The sequence below is a fragment of the Palaemon carinicauda genome, chromosome 20 (genome assembly GCF_036898095.1).
Source record: "Palaemon carinicauda isolate YSFRI2023 chromosome 20, ASM3689809v2, whole genome shotgun sequence".
Taxonomy (NCBI): domain Eukaryota; kingdom Metazoa; phylum Arthropoda; class Malacostraca; order Decapoda; family Palaemonidae; genus Palaemon; species Palaemon carinicauda.
In genome coordinates, this window is record NC_090744.1 from 42,960,046 (window position 1) to 42,978,531 (window position 18,486).

The following is an 18,486-nucleotide window of genomic DNA, read 5'->3' on the forward strand; positions in this document are numbered from 1 at the left end:
GCAAATAATAATAATAATAATAATAATAATAATAATAATAATATAGCCCATCCCTAAGGTCTGGGAGGACATTTAGAACCCAGGAGCAACACATTCTCCTTTAGTTTCCTGGTCATACACACGGTCTAAGAAAAGCAAGAGAGGTGGAAACGCAAAAGGTATAGAAAGTAAATGCGTTTCTGCTAACTTTACTCTAGACGTTTAAATTCTAGATGAAAAATGATGATTCCATGTTTTTTTACTGCAGTGTTTAATTAGAAAAAGCATATAGACTTCATTTACAAAGTATTGTTGTGGTCAATCTTTCGCTACTAATATATTCAGTAGAAGTCTACAGAATTTTTATCGGGCATAAAATAAGGTAAAATAAGTAGAAATTTTGAAACACTTTAATATTTTTCCAATAAAATCATACACAGTAGCACAGTAGGAATATTGATAAACCCTTAAGCATGGTAAATGTATGAATATCAATTCATCAAAAGGAGTTACATGTTATGAGCAACAGTAGATTTATTGCTATGCTAAAGGCATGATAATCTTAATTGCTTTTGCAAATAGTGTGCAAAGGACTTCATGTATTGCCCATGTTGAAGGATTAATAGTAATAGATTCATTATCTGCCATTGATGGAGTAAACAACGAGATAATTCGTGCGTGCCAAACAAAACACTCTAATACAGGGGTGGAAATTACTGAGAAGCAGAATACATTTGAATGAATAGTCTCATCTTACGAAAACCTAATTTCCTCATGTCGCAGATGGTATCCGGAACAGGGTCAGTCCGTTTCTTTGCAGTTGCTAAAGAGAAAAAAAAATACAAATAGTAAATAAATGTGTTGTGGAATATGTCTTCAATTAAGGGTGACATTAAACATTCTAGAATTTGTGCAAGAAAACATGAATTGAGTTATAAAGGAATATTTTCTATCTTTTGATTTTATACTCAATGAAATTAATGTTTTCCTGTCTAATAAATAAAGTAATTAGAATAACTCTATGTGGTTTTGCAGTAATTAGAACAATCCCACGGGTTTGATAAAGGATTTAAAACATTTCCATTGATTTCCGTAAATCGGAATAAGAAAAATCCCGTATTTGACAAATAATGTAAAACAATTCTGGCCTTCTCCTTCATGAGGCTCAATACTACACAGTATTCTAGAAGTTTTATTCCAGCTGTGACCAAATTGTGGAATAATCTTTCTAATCAGCTAGTTGAATCTGTAGAACTTCAAAAGTTCAAACTTGCGGCAAAAATTTTAAGGTTGAACAGACTGACATCAGTCTCTTTTTATAGTTTATATATGAAAGATCTGTTTTAACGTTGTTACTGTTCTTAAGATATTTTATTTTGATTGTTCATTAGGCTGCTTGTCTTGTAGTTTATTGGTTTCTTTATTTCCTTTCTTCACTGGGTAATTATTTCCTTGTTCGAGCCCATGGACTTTAGCATCCTGCTTTCCCAACTAGAGTTATAGCCTAGCTAGTAATAATGATAAAACTTCTATGCATAGGGGAATTAGCATATGATCCTGTACTAGAATTGGAACAATCTTAGGATTTTAAATGTAAGTGAATCCAAACAAGTTTTTATAGAAGAAATAGAACAGTAAAAAGAGCCACTTGCCGGTATTGTTACAGGGCTGGTGATACGTCGATGGTTGTAGAATCTGTTGGAATGGAAAAGAAATTTTCTTTCAGGAAAAATAAAGGCAAATCATAAGCTTGATTTATTTATCATCCGAGCAAAACCTAAGAAAACAAAAAAGCCAAAACAGATGAACTGGAATTATTGTTAAAAGTCTTAAAAAAATCTGTCTTTGATTGATTCAGAAATAAGAATAAAATACTATCATAAGTCTTATAATATTTCGCAGAGTTTCCGTAATAAATGAACAAAATTCTGAGTATGCAATTAGTGCCCTACACATGTTAACATGAAAATAACTTGAATTATCATCAAATTATGCACTTCAGCTCTAATATAAATATTACCCACTCTATAACAGCTGATAAAGAATTTGTAAAATTATATTTATCTTGAAAAGGGAGAATGTTAATCAAAATCCTTTTGTTTTATCTTTCTTTTTGTATTTTTAACATTTGTAAGACATTTAACCAACATAAAATCGAATACAGAACAAGGTAAATCTATTCTCCTTAGAATTTGGACGTTTTAAGATCTAAACGACAAATAGAAATAGGATATTTCTTGATGTAATGCAATACAGGAGTCCTAAGGTTTTTTTTTTTGGAATTCAATTGGATTTTTGGGTAGTATGTTGGACAGTACACCAGCCACCCGTTGAGATACTACTGCTGGAGAGTTATGGGGTCATTTGACTGGCCAAACAATACTACATTGGATCCTTCTCTCTGGTTACGGATCATTTTCCCTTTGTCAACACACGCACCGAATAGTCTGGCATATTATTTCTATATTCTCCTCTGTCCTCATACACCTAACATCAGTGAGATTACCAAACAATTCTTCTTCACCAAAGGGGTTAACTACTGCAATGCAATTGTTCAGTGGCTACTTTCCTCTTGGTACGGGTAGAAGAGACTCTTTAGCTATGGGAAGCAGCTCTTCTAGGAGGACACTCCAAAATCAAACCATTATTCTTTAGTCTTGGGTAATGCCATAGTCTCTGTACCATGATCTACTGTCTTGGGTTAGAGTTCTCTTGCTTGAGGGTACACTCGGGCGCACTATTCTATCTTATTTCTCTTTCTCTTCTTTTGTTAAAGTTTAATAGTTTATATAGGAGATGGAGTTGTTTTTTATAGTAAGATTTAGAGCCATCCTTCTTATTTTGTATTATATCAACGCATTAGTTTATGCACAAAATAACTAGAACTTCCTTTTCAATATAAAGGCATTAGAATCGCTCCATGTTTTCCAATACATCATCATCATTTCCTCCTACGCCTATTGACGCAAAGGGCCTCGGTTAGATTTCGCCATTCGTCTCTATCTTGAGCTTTTAAATCAATACTTCTCCATTCATCATCTACTTCACGCTTCATATTCCTCAGCCATGTAGGCCAGGGTCTTCCAATTCTTTTGGTGCCCCTCTCTCTCTCTCTCACACACACACACACACACACACACACACACACACACACACACACTGCCAAGTGGTAAACATTCATTATATATGAGCTGGAAATAAAGAGATTGGGTTTCTGATATGAATCAATTTGGACAAATTGGAGAGACTAACTACAATTCGATGAGTATAGAATTTCTTTTGGTTGATAGTTGAACGGGAGGATGCAGGTGCCCCAATAATTATAGATATAACTCAAGGGGTAGTCAGTTGATGAGGTTTCCCGGTAATGTATTGTCATGTACTATAGTCCATTTCTTTTTGCGAGGCAGATTTTCACCGACTCGCAGCGGTGCCCTTTTAGCTCGGAAAAGTTTCCTGATCGCTGATTGGTTGGACAAGATCATTCTAACCAATCAGCGATCAGGAAACCTTTCCGAGTTAAAAGGGCACCGCTGCGAGTCGGTGCAAAACTGCCTCGCTAAAAGAAATGGACTATAGATTTGATGGTAGAGATTACTGCTGGAATGTTTTATTTATATTACCGGGATGCTGTTATTGCATAAGGCGTATCCATCTTATAAGTGCAATTATAAGGAAAAAAGGGTATCATATACATGAAAAATCGCTGTAAAATCGCTTAAAAATGCATCAGCTTACGGGGGCTTACAGCGTCCCGGGGACCCTCAGTTGCTTTGGTTAGGTTTTCGAACCGCCCCCCCCCCTTTTTTTTTTTTTAACTATCTGTACCTGCTCTTGGTTATGGCAATACTCGATTTGTAAATGAACACATGCCCCAAAGAAAGCCCTGAAGACGAAAAAGGATGAATGCGTATATAGAAGCCGGCTTGGAAAAGGCATCAGCAAAACACAAAACAGTGATCTCAATCCAACATCAGATTATAAATTAGGTACGATGTAACGATTACTGAAATTCAGATAGCTATATGAAAAAAAATATATATATAATTCGGATGTATTACAACGCAACATATAATTTTACAATTTTAGAGATTAACATTAGATTTAGAAATTGCAGTTGAATTGCCATCAACCGCAACAAGAATTGATGTATGAGACTGACTTCATTTGCGTGTTAATTTCGACATCCGATTTTTAATTTTCTCGCTTGATGACAAAACTATCGTTTGTATGACGAAAGTATCTATATATATTTGTTTGTGATAGATAGAATTAGTTTAGTGTTATACTTTTAGATTAGCATAAGAGAGAGAGAGAGAGAGAGAGAGAGAGAGAGAGAGAGAGAGAGAGAGAGAGAGAGAGAGAGAGAGAGATAAATTTTCTGGTATTCGTATATTTCTGATAACGTTAGTGTTAAATGTCATGTCTGTTTTATTATAGTCATAATATCTTTTTCGTTAAACTAACAACGATTTCAAAAAGTGTAAAAGAAAAAAAGATTACTCATTAGCATAAGAAAATATCGAGAAAATTTCCGAATTTAAAAGATGTTTCCTTCCCTCTCCTTAAAACTCCCAACAGCTTTAACCAGCAAACCCTCCCTTCCCCGTTACTACCATCTCTTACACCTTCTCTTCTTTCAATAGCTTTCATTTTCTATAGATATTTGACATAAAACACTCAAAGAAAACATCATGGTTGGAAAGGACATAATTTCAGGATCTCTCTCTCTCTCTCTCTCTCTCTCTCTCTCTCTCTCTCTCTCTCTCTCTCTCTCTCTCTTTATAGTCACGAGCCAGGAAGAATGAAGGGACCATAAAATGAGGAATGGAATAAGTTTATATAGACAATAAACTATTAAAGAAAGCGTCATTTCTATTTCTATTTTGTGAATATAAGTGAAGGAATGTTTCATTACGGTAAAAGAACAATCCCACACCTCTTTCATAAAGGAAATAAAAGGACGATTAGGTTTCTTATTAAAAAATTAGACTAAATTTTGGAATTTCTTACAAAGACCTGAGTAGGAGAAATTGGAGAATGGTAAGAAACGACACACTTTTTTCGACAGTCTATTTTTCCTTGAAAATCTAATGATCAACTAAACTCACTATGTCAGGAATAAAAATCAACAAAGAAAATATATGGATAAATATAAAAAAGTGATCTAATAATGACATAACCAAATTGAAAGATTTAACGTCAACTCATAGTAGGCCTACTTACCATTTCCCTCTGTTGTTTCAAAATTAGTTGAAATACCTGACGGAAAACCAAAAGAAAATAAATGTATTATTATTATTATTATTATTATTATTATTATTAAGGATGAATATAAAAAAGTGATCTAATAATGCTATAACCATATTGAAAGAATTTACGAGTCAACTCATAGTAGGCCTACTTACCATTTCCCTCTGTTGTTTCAAAATTAGTTGAAATACCTGACGGAAAACCAAAAGAAAATATATTTTTTATTATTATTATTATCATTATTATTATTATTATTATTATTATTATTATTATTATTATTATTATCATTAAGGATAAATATTAAAAAAGTGATCTAATAATGACATAACCAGATTGAAAGAATTAACGAATCAACTCATAGTAGGCCTACTTACCATTTCCCTCTGTTGTTTCAAAATTAGTTGAAATACCTGACGGAAAACCAAAAGAAAATATATTTATTATTATTATTATTATTATTATTATTATTATTATTATTATCATTAAGGATAAATATTAAAAAAGTGATCTAATAATGACATAACCAGATTGAAAGAATTAACGAATCAACTCATAGTAGGCCTACTTACCATTTCCCTCTGTTGTTTCAAAATTAGTTGAAATACCTGACGGAAAACCAAAAGAAAATACATTTTTTATCATTATTATTATTATTATTATTATTATTATTATCATTAAGGATAAATATTAAAAAAGCGATCTAATAATGACATAACCAGATTGAAAGAATTAACGAGTCAACTCATGATAGGCCTACTTACCATTTCCTTCTTTTGTTTCAATCGTAGTTGAAATACCTGAAGGAAAACCAAAAGAAAATAAATGTATTATTATTATTATTATTATTATTATTATTAAGAATAAATATAAAAAAGTGATCTAATAATGCTATAACCATATTGAAAGAATTAACGAATCAACTCATAGTAGGCCTACTTACCATTTCCCTCTGTTGTTTCAAAAGTAGTTGAAATACCTGACGGAAAACAAAAAGAAAATAAATGTTTTATGTTTTATTATTATTATTATTATTAATATTATTATTATTTTATTTCTTATTAAGGATAAATATAAAAGTGATCTAATAATGACATAACCAGATTGAAAGAATTAACCAGTCAACTCATATGTAGGCCTACTTACCATTTCCCTCTGTTGTTTCAAACGTGGATGAGATACCTGACGGAAAACAAAAAGAAAATAAATGTTTTGCTAACTTTGGCACGACATTTTAGGACAAAGGAACTTATCAATACATGCTTCGCATTTCTCGCTGCTATCACAGGGAGAGGACCACATTCACGGCCGTAATTTACAGCAGAGTAACTGACATTTTCAGTCCTCTATCCGTGAACTTTCCCAAGTGTTAGCAAGTTCGGATTTTATATTTGAACTGCGCCTTTAACACATTTTGATTTTCTTTTTTTTTGGGGGGGGGGGTTGTGCGTGTGTGTTATTGAGACAATGAAAACCTAGCAGTTTGAGTTCGACCAAGCTGAAGGCTACCATGTGTGTTTGCATGGCAGCCAGGGGTTTTTCCCCCATCCCTATCTCCTCCCCTTGTGCCAGTGGTGAAGGGAAGGATAATGAAGCTCAGATGTTTCACCTTGAGGAGCCATAGGAAGAAGAAAACCACTTCAACCATCCAACCTGAAATGGAGCCAGTCCCTGAAACACCTAAGGACAATCAAGAGGAGACTGGGCAGCACCGAGATGTAGCAGAACCAGCAGCAACAGAAGAAGAAGAAGAAGAAGAAGAAGAAGACTGCCAGGAAATCACCGCTCATCCTGCCCAGCAGCCACCTTTAAAGCAGACAACCAACAGCACGTCCCATCCAACAAGATCCAGGCTCACTCCTGGCCCAAACACGACCTCGTATGCTGCCATAGCCGCCATGGAGGCCAGGAATCCACACCTGAGCATGACTATTCGTCCCAGTCGCAGGGGACAACAAGTCATATCAGCTCAGGACCATCAAACCAAGGAGTTCCTGGAGCAGCAAGACGTCCTACACCTAAACCTAGCCAACAAGCCCACTACTATTATCATAGTATACGACCTTGACCTACCACTGGAACTTGTGCTGAACCACCCTTCCATTCTCTCAGCCAAGAGATGTGAAGAGAAAGCTGAAAGGAGGTCCCACAACCTGGAGGCAGTCATCAAGGGCCTATGACCTCCACAGCTCTCCTTTGGCCACTGGGGTACCTTATACACAGAGGAGTACTTCCGAGAACCCCTCAGATGCTTCAGGTGTCAGAAGTTTGGGCACCACAGGAGCTGCTGCACAGTCCCGGAGGTCTGTGCAGTTTGCAGCAGCAGACAGCACCCTACAGCCTACTGCATTGGCAGGTTCAAGGCAGGATACCACACCACTGCTAACTGCAGAGGACCTCACCATGCTTGACATGACAGATGATCTGCAAGACTGCAGCGCATCGCTGACCGCCATTACAACCTGCAGCCACGTCGAACTCACTAACCTCCAACCAACCACACCCTTCTTCCAACCAACCGCACCTCCCGACCCAATCCTAATCCCTCCAGACATGCCATTCCTGAACTTCCTTCTCCTCCAAGTCCTCTCCCAGCAATAAAACCTCAACGCCCTACCAGACCTCCTCCAAAGTCAAAACGATCCCCTTTCCACACGCCTTCCACACCCTCATCACTAAGATTTACCTCTCCTCCCATCTCTTCCACTTCCTCCCAGCAGAACCGACCACATCCTTCCTCATCCTCTTCCGCACCTGTAACCCACACACCCATCACCTCCAATTCCTTAAGTGAGTTTCCCAGTCTCCCTAGTCCCGCTGTCATAAGCCTTTCAAGCGCCTCACGCCCCTCCACTCCCTCAGCACCACCCATCACTGAATGGAACGATTATGACCCCATCACTTGTACTATGAAGGCTCTTTATAGCTGCCATCTCTAACGTGCTTTGTAATTTTTTAAAGTCTCAAAAGATTAAGTTCTCTCAGAAGTCCCTTGATGATTTCATTTTTGCTAACGCCGCCCAGGAACTCCAAGTTCTACTCCCTTCATTGTCCCTCCAGCAAACGATCGTAACACAACCACACACAACAACGATGATACTCCCAGCAACACTAAAGTGAAAATACTCTAATGGAACGCATGCGGACTCAGAAATAAGTTTGCCTTCCTACAATCCCAAACTTCAGTGCAAAATCCAGACATCATTGTGCTGCAAGAAACCTTGTTAAACGAAAATACACCATTCTCATTCTCTGGATATAAAGTGTACACCATGTATCTAAAACCAACAACGACAAGATTAACTACCCTCATCAAGAATAGCATCCCCTCAAAAAGAGTACAAAGCATCGACTGTGGGACAGAGGCAGAGATACTCAGTGTTCAGATACCTCTGTTAGCCACAACCCTCACAGTCCACAATATCTACAAATCTCCAGCCAAAAGCATCAATGCAGAGGGGCTCTTCGCCGCCGCCTCTAATGAAGACACAATCATTGCAGGCGACTTCAACGCTCACCACCCATTTCTGAACTTAATATCAGTAACAAATCAGACAGGCAGACACTTGCATGCCCTACAGCAAGAACATCCTGACGTAACATTGCTTAACAATGTGACAGAAGCAACCCATCTAAGGGGTGGTCGTCTAGACTTCACCTTCCTATCAAGCACCATCGAAAAGGGTGCTAAATGGCAACTGCATCCTGTTCTAACAAGTGATCACCTTGCCCTATAAATTGAACTCGAATTGGAGAAATACCCTCCTCCTCCTCCTCCACCCCCGAAAGGGTGGAACCCAACCCCTTGCAAACTGGACAAGATTCGAGATAGCTCTGACGGAATGGGCTTGGGAATACATCAAGAACCCTCACGATGACATTTCCACCCTATCACTTGACTTCAACAAGCAACTAGATGCTGCCGCCAGTATATCCTTGCCTCAGAAAAAGCATTCTGGAACCAAACACGCCAATGCCTGGTATTACAACAGCCACATCAAGGAAATGAACGCAAGAATCAACCGAACCAGAAAGCTCTTCAGAAGATGCAGAACTGATAAACTTCATGATCTACACATGGAAATCACCAAACATTCCCTACAGGTAACACTGGAAGTGAAAATAGACAAATGGTATTCATGGTGCCACGAAATCAACTTCCACATATCTCTAACAAAGATATGGGGTTGGTTCAACCATATCTCTGGGGAATACAGTACACCCAGAGTCACCCACCCAGATCTATTAACAGAAGCAAATAGAATTGCTAGTAACTTTGCCGACCGAGCCGAAAGTACAAATCTTCCTCTGCAAACCATAAACAGGCAGAGAACACTGCTCCCAATCAGGAATAACATTATAGAAGCCGTCTGAAATATGAGAGATGACACCGACAATCCCTACACCATGAAAGTACTCAACACGGCCCTTGCAAAAGGCAGGAAGGACATTCCCCCTGGAGCTGACTTAATCACATACAGTATGGTAAGGAACATGGGAAGCCCCGCAAAGTTGGTGTACTTGCACTTATCAACAAAACACACACAGAAAGACTCTGCCCAATAACATGGAACCAACAGGACACAAAACCCATCCCAAAACCCAAAGAACCAAACACCTACCGACCCATAGCTTTAATTAGCTGCACCGACAAAGTTGCTGAATGAATGGTACTCAACAAACTCCAATGGAAAATAGGCCCAATACATCACCGCCTGTATGCCTACAGAAAAGGCATAGGCACTCGGCAATGCATAACTGATGTTCTTACAACAATCAACGACAAAAAAGCCTTTTTCATCTTTCTTGATCTTGAGAAAACATTTGAGCTAGCCAGCTCTCCAGCCATCCTCTTCACACTTGTTGAAAAAAGAATGAAAGGACATTTACTGGCCTGGACTTGGAACTACACACTGAACCAAGAAGCTAGAGTCACCTTTCAAGTAATAACCTCAGAATTCATCCCCCTATCTGTTCAACCTACTTATGGAGAATCTACCCACTCTAGACCTCCCAAACGGAGTGGAAATCTTCATAAACGCTGATGACATATGCATCATCTACCCACATAAAGCGCACGCACGAAAAACCACCCAAAAGGCACTGGACATGATCCAGGCTAAATGCAATGACCTTAGCCATGGCCATAAAACACCCACAAAACCCTCAGAACTTCACTCTGATGGATGAAGCCATCGAATGGGTAAGTCAATTCCTGTATCTAGGAATAATTATCAGCAAAACTATCAACGGCCAACGAAGTAACCCACCTCAGAGAGAAAACGAAAATTCGTCTCTCAGCCATGAAACGAATGACCTCCCGCAAACAAGGAGTATCAAACAGCCTCCTAAGACTGATTTACGTTCAAGCAATTCAATCTCACATCAACTATGCAGCACATACACTCATCTCACTGACTGTTACTCAAAAAGCATCATTAGAAGTGGTACAAAATAATGCCATGAGACTCATCAGCGGCTCTCCAATGTGGACCAGACTCTGCTTGTTAAAAGCCGCAACTAACCTAATTTCCCTTTCAGCCAGGATCGACATCAGGAACTGCAGTATCATATTCAAGTCAATCATCGCAGACAGAGACTGCCCTCTGAACAATAAACTTGAAAGACTTCTCCCTCTAGTGGAAGAGATAGACACGGCAAATTCTCATGCAAAGAGACTATTGGACACACTTAGAAGAACGCAAATGCAAAATGAAGCCCACAAGACCAAGGGGCAACAAAAGTACGATGACTACAGCACTCCTACCCCGTGGTCTCTGGACCCCATCCAGTACAACTTCACTATCCTTCCAGCAGCAAGCAAAGCTCTCTGCACACCAGAGCAACTCACAGAAGCAGCTAAAACTGCAATCAGCAACACCCCAGCTCCCAACATCTACTATACTGATGGATCACTTGACCGTGACATTCCTGCAGCGGCTTCCCTCCATCAGGCTACAGAGAAAATTGGAGGCTATCAAACCACTACCCCTCCCTACAAACCAAGCTAGTGGCAATTGCCAAAGCCCTAGAATACTCTGCCAATCTACAAGAAGGAAACACAACAATTCATACAGATTCGAGAGGAGCTATTCTGGCTCTCAGCAACAAAGAACCTACTGAAAATGTCTACCTTATCACAGCAATACAGTACTTAGCCTTAGCCCACCAAAGCAACCACAGGCAAGTAACTCTGAATTGGATCCCAAGTCACACCGGAACCACTGGCAATGATGAAGCCAATTACCTAACCAAATCTGCCCTAATGTGCCAGACAATACTCATCACTCTTCAACTTTCACTGAAAACTATCAAGAATCGAGTGGCAGCCTTTTGCAACATACAAAAGAGTAGCGAAGTAAGGCGAGCATTCCTTGATGGATCAAGATCAGCAAAATGGTACATAGAAGCAACAAATCTAGTACCATATCCAATTGCAAGAGAAATCCCCCACCAAGTCGCAATTATCATTTGCAGACTGTGACTGGGGTATCTGTGCAACTGGCAAATCATCATGGAGAATGACGAAGACCCAGCAGCACAGCAGAGACCAGAAATGCCGTGCAGCTACTGCAAGCAAGCAACAAATGAACCTCTGTAATATTACCTATTGCACTGTCAAGAAACAAGCCTACTTAGACAGGAATTTAACCCCAATAATCCTGTACCTACTACAGTAATTGCTAAACACATAATTGCTAATGTTGATACATTCTCAGCCTTTCTCCGCAGCTACCCTCCACCGAGATAACGTAGTAACAGCACCAATTTGAAATCTAAGCAACCCTTTAACTTCTTTTTAGCTCTTCTTCCACTTGCAATCTCTCTTATATCTTTTAAGTTCAGGTATCCCTCTCAACCAAGCAGCACATAGACGCTTCAATGAACACAGTGATAAGTAAGATTTTATTTTTATTTTTGTTCTAGTATTTTCAGGTACAGGGATGTTTATTCCACCCTTTCTCTACCACTCACAGCCGCTAACAAACTCCCTTTTTCAGCTCTCTCCCACTCAGCTGAAACTTCCTGCTATTACTCATTCTAATAACTTAAGCTTAAGCCACTAAGAAAGTTTTGTACTTCTCCTATACCAATATCTCCAACTGAACCTTTCCAAAATCCTTCCCGAGCTCTTCTATTGTGTGTATGTGTTGTTCACAATGTTATAAGTAAGTACTTACTATATCGATATACTATGATTTTGAAAACCATCTAATTTGTCATGAAATTTATAATTTGAACGAGCTCTCTACTGTGCCACGCAGTCTCTCGACCCCATAGTTCCTATGATTCCCTGTAGATGGCATTATGATTGACTCAGCAGCACCTTAGCGGCAGGAAACTAAACTAATCGGCTGTCGCAGCAATTTGAAATGACCCAATCGAATCCCACTTAACTTGGGAAATTGCCGGAGGGCTTTTTTTTATCCAGTCAGAATACCATATTTCCAAAAATCCAAACAGGGTAATGAGAGTATCCATCAAGGGTCGGAGATGTTCAGTCTTTACCCACACGGTGCGAAAGATGGCAACTAATCAGTGCAAAGATACCTGTGAATCGTTTTTTCCATTTAATCAATCTTAGTATCAAAAGGATTCTGAGTTTTACAAAAGTGATGAATTGACACTGTATTTCTATGAAATGGAACTCTTTTGGGATTTTTCCAGCATTTGTGCAAAATGCCGTATTGGTGATATGCGGTATAAATATGCCAAAAAAAAATCGGTGAATAGTAGCAAATCTAAGTTTTTTGGCGTTGTTCAAATAGTTCTTACCGTAAGAATAATAATAATAAGAAGAATAGGGAAGTGGGGAATATGGGGAAAGGAGAGTACCCCTGGATACAATACAGTTTAAAGCTCAAAGGCAGGTACTCGGGATGGGAAAGATTAAGGAAATAGGGAAAAGATTAACCATTACCATGGTAGCTTCTTTTTCATGCTCAAAGCTATTGTGCAAAGATGTGTATGTTACTTTAGCAAGTTTTGTATACAGTCATCCCCAGAACCTGACTCGTCCGATGTACAAAATGTTTGTCTCCCATACGGTAATGGATTGGTAAAATATCTGCCACGAAGTGTGTACAGACTTTTTAATGATGGACAGAAAAAAACTTGGTGGACCGGGACATATCATCGAGATAGACGAATACAAATTTTGAAAGAGGAAATATAATGTTGGCAGCAAGGTCGGTGGCAAATGGGTGTTCAGCGGGATTGACCGATGAAACATGTGAGACCTTTTTCAGGGTTGTCTAGGATCATTTGGAAAAGTCATTGCTCCCGCTATTATTAGAGTTTGTTCATTCCAAAACTACAATAATTTCAGACTGTTGGAAGTCCTATATTAATATTGAGGATAAATTTCTTCAGCACCGCACTGTTAATCCTAGCATTAAGTTTTTTAATCTGAATGATCTCAGTAAGCGCACCTATACCATGGAATCCCAGTGGCTAGTGCTAAAAAGATCCGTACTACACAAATTCGGAGCCCAGAAACATTTATACGATAGCTACTTTGCTATGAACATTACTCAAAAATATTATTTAAAGGATACAGGGTGTAAACTAAATGCATTCTTGAAATTAGTTAAGAGTGTTTACCCGCTCAATACCCATGATTCCAAAAGGCTTGGACCATCCCAACACCCTCCTCCTCCGCTAATTGCCCGTCCATCCAACCTATCATAAAAAAAGTTGTTCCAACACCCTTCTTTTCCACTAAGTGCCCTTCCATCAAACCCTCCGCAAAAGAAGAAGGAGTCGTTGTTCCTAGGATAAAAGATAATACCTCTTGAAGACTCTTACTTAAATGACTTCGAGTAATGGTGCGCCGTTGTAAAGGTTACGAAGCATTATTATTATTATTATTATTATTATCATTATTATTATTACTTGCTAAGCTACAACCCTAGTTGGAAAAGCAGGATGCTATAAGCCCAGGGGCTCCAACAGGGAAAATAGCTCAGTGAGGAAAGGAAAAGAGGAAAATAAAATATTTTAAGAAGAGTAACAACATTAAAATAAATATCTCCAATATAAACTATAAAAAACATAGCAAAACAAGAGGAAGAGAAATAAGATAGAAAAGTGTTCTCATGTGTACCCTCAAGCAAGAGAAATCTAACCCAAGACAGTGGAAGACCATGGTACAGAGGCTATGGCACTACCCAAGACTAGAGAACAATGGTTTGATTTCGGAGTGTCCTTCTCCTAGAAGAGCTGCTTACCATAGCTAAAGAGTCTCTTCTACCCTTACCAAGAGGAGAGTAGCCACTGAACAATTACAGTGCAATAACCCCTTAAGTAAAGAAGAATTGCTTAGTAATCTGTGTTGTCAGGTGTAAGAGGACAGAGGAGGATATGTAAAAAATAGGCCAGACTATTCAGTGTATGTGTGTGTGTAGGCAAAGGGAAAAAGAACCGTAACCAGAGAGAAGGATCCAATGTAGTACTGGTTGGTCAGTTAAAAGACCCCATACCTCTCTAGTGGTAGTATTTTAACGGGCGGCTCAACCTGAAACTGAATTAATGTAAGTACAGCACTCTCCTTTTCTGGTTGTAACTTGTGTGTGATCGCAGCCACATGTATGTATGATGACGACCAAATAAGAATAGGGCAGTAACGGGGGTCACAGGAGGGAGTTTAGCCTCCCCATTTGATAATAGGAATGTGGCAACTTACGGTGGGTAGCAACCCCCTTTAGGTAGGGACATGGCTTGTAGGTAAGGTTAGGTGGGGCCGTTCAAGTGAGGTAGTGTTCTTTTGTAGTGGTTTTGCAGAATTACTGAAACAGCTTTTGTGGTACGGCAGCCTCGTCTTGCGAACAGCTAGAAAACCGGAAGAAATTCCACCTGTGTGTGTGTGTGTGTGTGTGTGTGTGTGTGTGTGTGTGTGTGTACATTTCCGCCACTTATACTTCATAGTGTGGTATTCTCAATTATTTACCATATTATGAAATTACTCTTAGAATCTAAATAGTCAATTGAAATTTTATCCATGTTCAAATATATACATATGCATAGTCCTGTGTTCTAAATAGGCTACCGTTGATTACTATCACACAATACACACAAATCTTATGACTAAATTGAATATCACACAAATCTTATGACTAAATTGAATATCAATTCATTTTATACAAAAAATAGATAAGTACATAGAGAGTTTCACGAAAATAGTATGAAAAATATTTGAGTTGGGGTTCTATTCCATCATTGACTTATTTTCTATAGATTTGTTATCTAAATCACTCAGAGAAAACGTCTTGGTTCGAAAGGATGTAAAGTCATGAAATCTTTTTTTTTTTCTTTCTTTCTTTATAGTCACAAGCCGGGAAAAATGAAGGAACCATAAACAAAGATACGTACATAATGATTTTCACGACGATATTATGAAAAATATTTGAGTTAGGCCTCTATTCTTTCAATGACTTACATTTTCTATAAAAATTTTATCTAAAACACTCACAGAAAACGTCTCGGTTGGAAAGGATATAATTTCATGAAATGATGAAAGAAATAACTTACGATACATTAGGATAAGTTTATTTAGACAATAAACCATTAAAGACATCGTCACTTATATTTCTATTTTGTGAATATAAGTGAAGGAATGTCTCATTACGGTAAAAGAATAATCCCACACCTTTTGCATGAAAGAAATAAAATAAAGCTCATGTTTCTTATTACAGAATGAGACTAATTCCTGTGATATTTTTTCAAAGACCTGAGTAGAAGAAATTGGATAATGGTAAGAAACGAGAAACTTTTTTCGACAGCCTATTTTCCATTGAAAATCTAATAAACAACTACACTCAATGATGTCTGGAATCAAAATCAACAAAGAAAATATAAGGATAAATATAATAAAATAGTAAAGAAGTCATGCAATAATGACACAACCGGATTGAAAATTCTTAGGAGTCAACTTATATGTAGGTCTACATACCATTTTCCTCTGTTGTTTCAAATGTAGTTGGGATACCTGACGGAAAACAAAAAGAAAATAAATGTTTTATTAACCATGGCAGGACATTTTAGGAAAAAACCTATCAACACATGCTTAGCCTGGCCTTTAGTCTTTAGGAGAAGAACTGATTCGGCTACTCTTAACATCTGGTCACCTTACGATACTTATGTTAACACAGCTTTGACGCCAAAAAAAAAAAAAAATGTTGAAACGTACTGATTTTTTTTTCGAAATATATCGCCAATATTCAAGACAAAACTATAAAAAAGAAAAAAATTTAACTGAATCTCTTCTAGGCCAAATCAAAATTCCATCAGTCTAGCTCTCTTGATCTCTAAACCCTCCCTTATTATTATTGATGACAGGAGACTATAAACTAGCTGAAGGGATGAATGTTAACTCCTTTTGACCTTTGAATCTAGAAAGCATTTAATCGACTTTCATCTTTTATGACCTATTGTTTTGAGTTTCTACAATGCTGGAGTGAGATGAAGATGACATTTCTAACTTTTTCTTGTCCTATTTCCAATATCTTAATCAATCCCCACAATTTGAAGACCAAATTTTTCATAACATTTCAGTAAGACACGTGACATCAACTTTACTCTCAAATTCAACTTGATCAACCTAGCCACTTCTCATATCTTTATCAAAATACTGCCAATTGCGTTTCTTGAACAATTGAAGTAATTATCTAAATTATACTTATTCACCTGGCAGAGAGAAACCATTATTAGCCTTCACATCGACTTGCTTTGATCCATTGTCTAAAAAGTATTTCTTTCATATATAATTAGAAATACCATGTTTTACATATTCTACCATAAAGAGGCATCTGACTAATAGTCCTACAATGTTTATGCCTTTTCGTTCATTGACTGTTTTCACAATCATTCTTAGTCTCAAATTAACTTAAGCCTGATACCTATTGTTATCGTCATGATATTATGCATAAATCAGTCAATCAGATCTGACATGAAACCTTTCAATCTTTGCATCGATGATGGATGACAGAGAGGACGCTATTGTCTTTGTTTGTGATTTCAACGCTCATTCCTAATTAAATTTGGTTTCTTATAGAGATCGCCACGGTTCAACGGATTTTGGGTTTGCTTCTGAATCAAGCTGTAATCAAATCATAAGTGAACTATTCCAAGGTGTAGTATCCTAGTATCCTCTTGGACATAGTATATACTGACTCACTCAGTGTTATAACAAGTAAGGTTGGTTCTCCAGTTGGGACATTTTACTGTGCCTTGGTTTCATTAGTAATTCAGACTGACCAGCCTGTCTCTGGTGTGTAATACTCATCAAAGATATATACAAAATATCAAGCAGACTAGTATAGTATTTTGAGTGATCTTTTGTATTTTAATTAGTCACAATTATATAAGTGATAAGCCTGTTGTTGTCCTAAATGAGAAACTGGTCATCATAATGTATAGGTGTATCTCAACTACATAGTTGTTGCTCAGAGAATTTCTTCAACTGAAAAGAAATACAATTTGACCATAAAATAAACATTTTCTGGTACAACCCAGGAACGTAAATGGTGGGCTACCCTTAAATCTACATTCTTTGATATAGACTTAACAGTTCCTCATTTACATAAACCAAATAGTTCTGTCAATTGCTGTTCTATGGAAAAGGCAAACCTTTTGGCAGATGTGTTTGATAGTATCAGAATAATAAAAACCTTGATCTTCCTCTTTTTTTTCCTGATACTAAACTAACTAGTTTAGTTTTCTGATCCCGTGAATTTAAAACACTTACTGGACTTTGATGCTTATGGAGGTATAAACCCAAATGGTATTTTTCTTTTGTTTTTTAAAAAGACAGCAGATTTGTTATCTCCCAATTTCTCTGTTATTTTTTTGCAAGTTACAAAAGGATTTTTCTTTTGTTCTTGTGTTTATGATAAATGTATCCCTCCTGATTACCACCCAATTTCTATATATCCCGAATCTAAAATTTTGAACGTCTTAGGGTAAAATGTCTGAAAAGGTATGCTTAAGGTAATAATCTGTTACCTAGTTTGCAATTGCACTTTCGCGAAGGCTTTGGACCATATGATGACCATCTTACAATTTCTAATGCTGTACAGAAATCCCTTGATTGTGGTCGAAGTTCGTGACTATAGGAATGTGATATCTGGTGTATCTCATGGCAGTGTTCTGCTCCATTACATTTCATACTATATGCATATGATATGTGGTTTGGACTTGAAAAAGAGCTCGTTACATATACAGACGCTGCTATTCTCTTTGCATCTATTCCTTCTCCTG

The 18,486-nt window shown here is 37.6% G+C and overlaps 1 protein-coding gene across 17 annotated transcripts in view; it reads right to left on the reverse strand.

Moving 5' to 3' along the window:
• Positions 1–374: 374 nt before the first annotated feature.
• Positions 375–18,486, reverse strand: part of LOC137660308 (uncharacterized) — a 25,420-nt gene continuing 7,308 nt past the window's right edge. The window contains exons 4-13 of one of the 17 annotated variants that reach the window (XM_068395104.1): positions 16,181–16,216; positions 6,376–6,411; positions 6,173–6,208; positions 5,994–6,029; positions 5,802–5,837; positions 5,607–5,642; positions 5,388–5,423; positions 5,206–5,241; positions 1,632–1,674; positions 375–802 (exon numbers count right to left, since the gene is read on the reverse strand). In XM_068395104.1, the coding sequence (XP_068251205.1) occupies positions 1,640–1,674; positions 5,206–5,241; positions 5,388–5,423; positions 5,607–5,642; positions 5,802–5,837; positions 5,994–6,029; positions 6,173–6,208; positions 6,376–6,411; positions 16,181–16,216 (323 nt within the window). In that variant the 3' untranslated portion in view covers positions 375–802; positions 1,632–1,639. The remainder of the gene's footprint in view (positions 803–1,631; positions 1,675–5,205; positions 5,242–5,387; positions 5,424–5,606; positions 5,643–5,801; positions 5,838–5,993; positions 6,030–6,172; positions 6,209–6,375; positions 6,412–16,180; positions 16,217–18,486) is intronic. The other 16 variants (XM_068395108.1, XM_068395107.1, XM_068395106.1 and 13 more) reach the window with 16 other exon arrangements.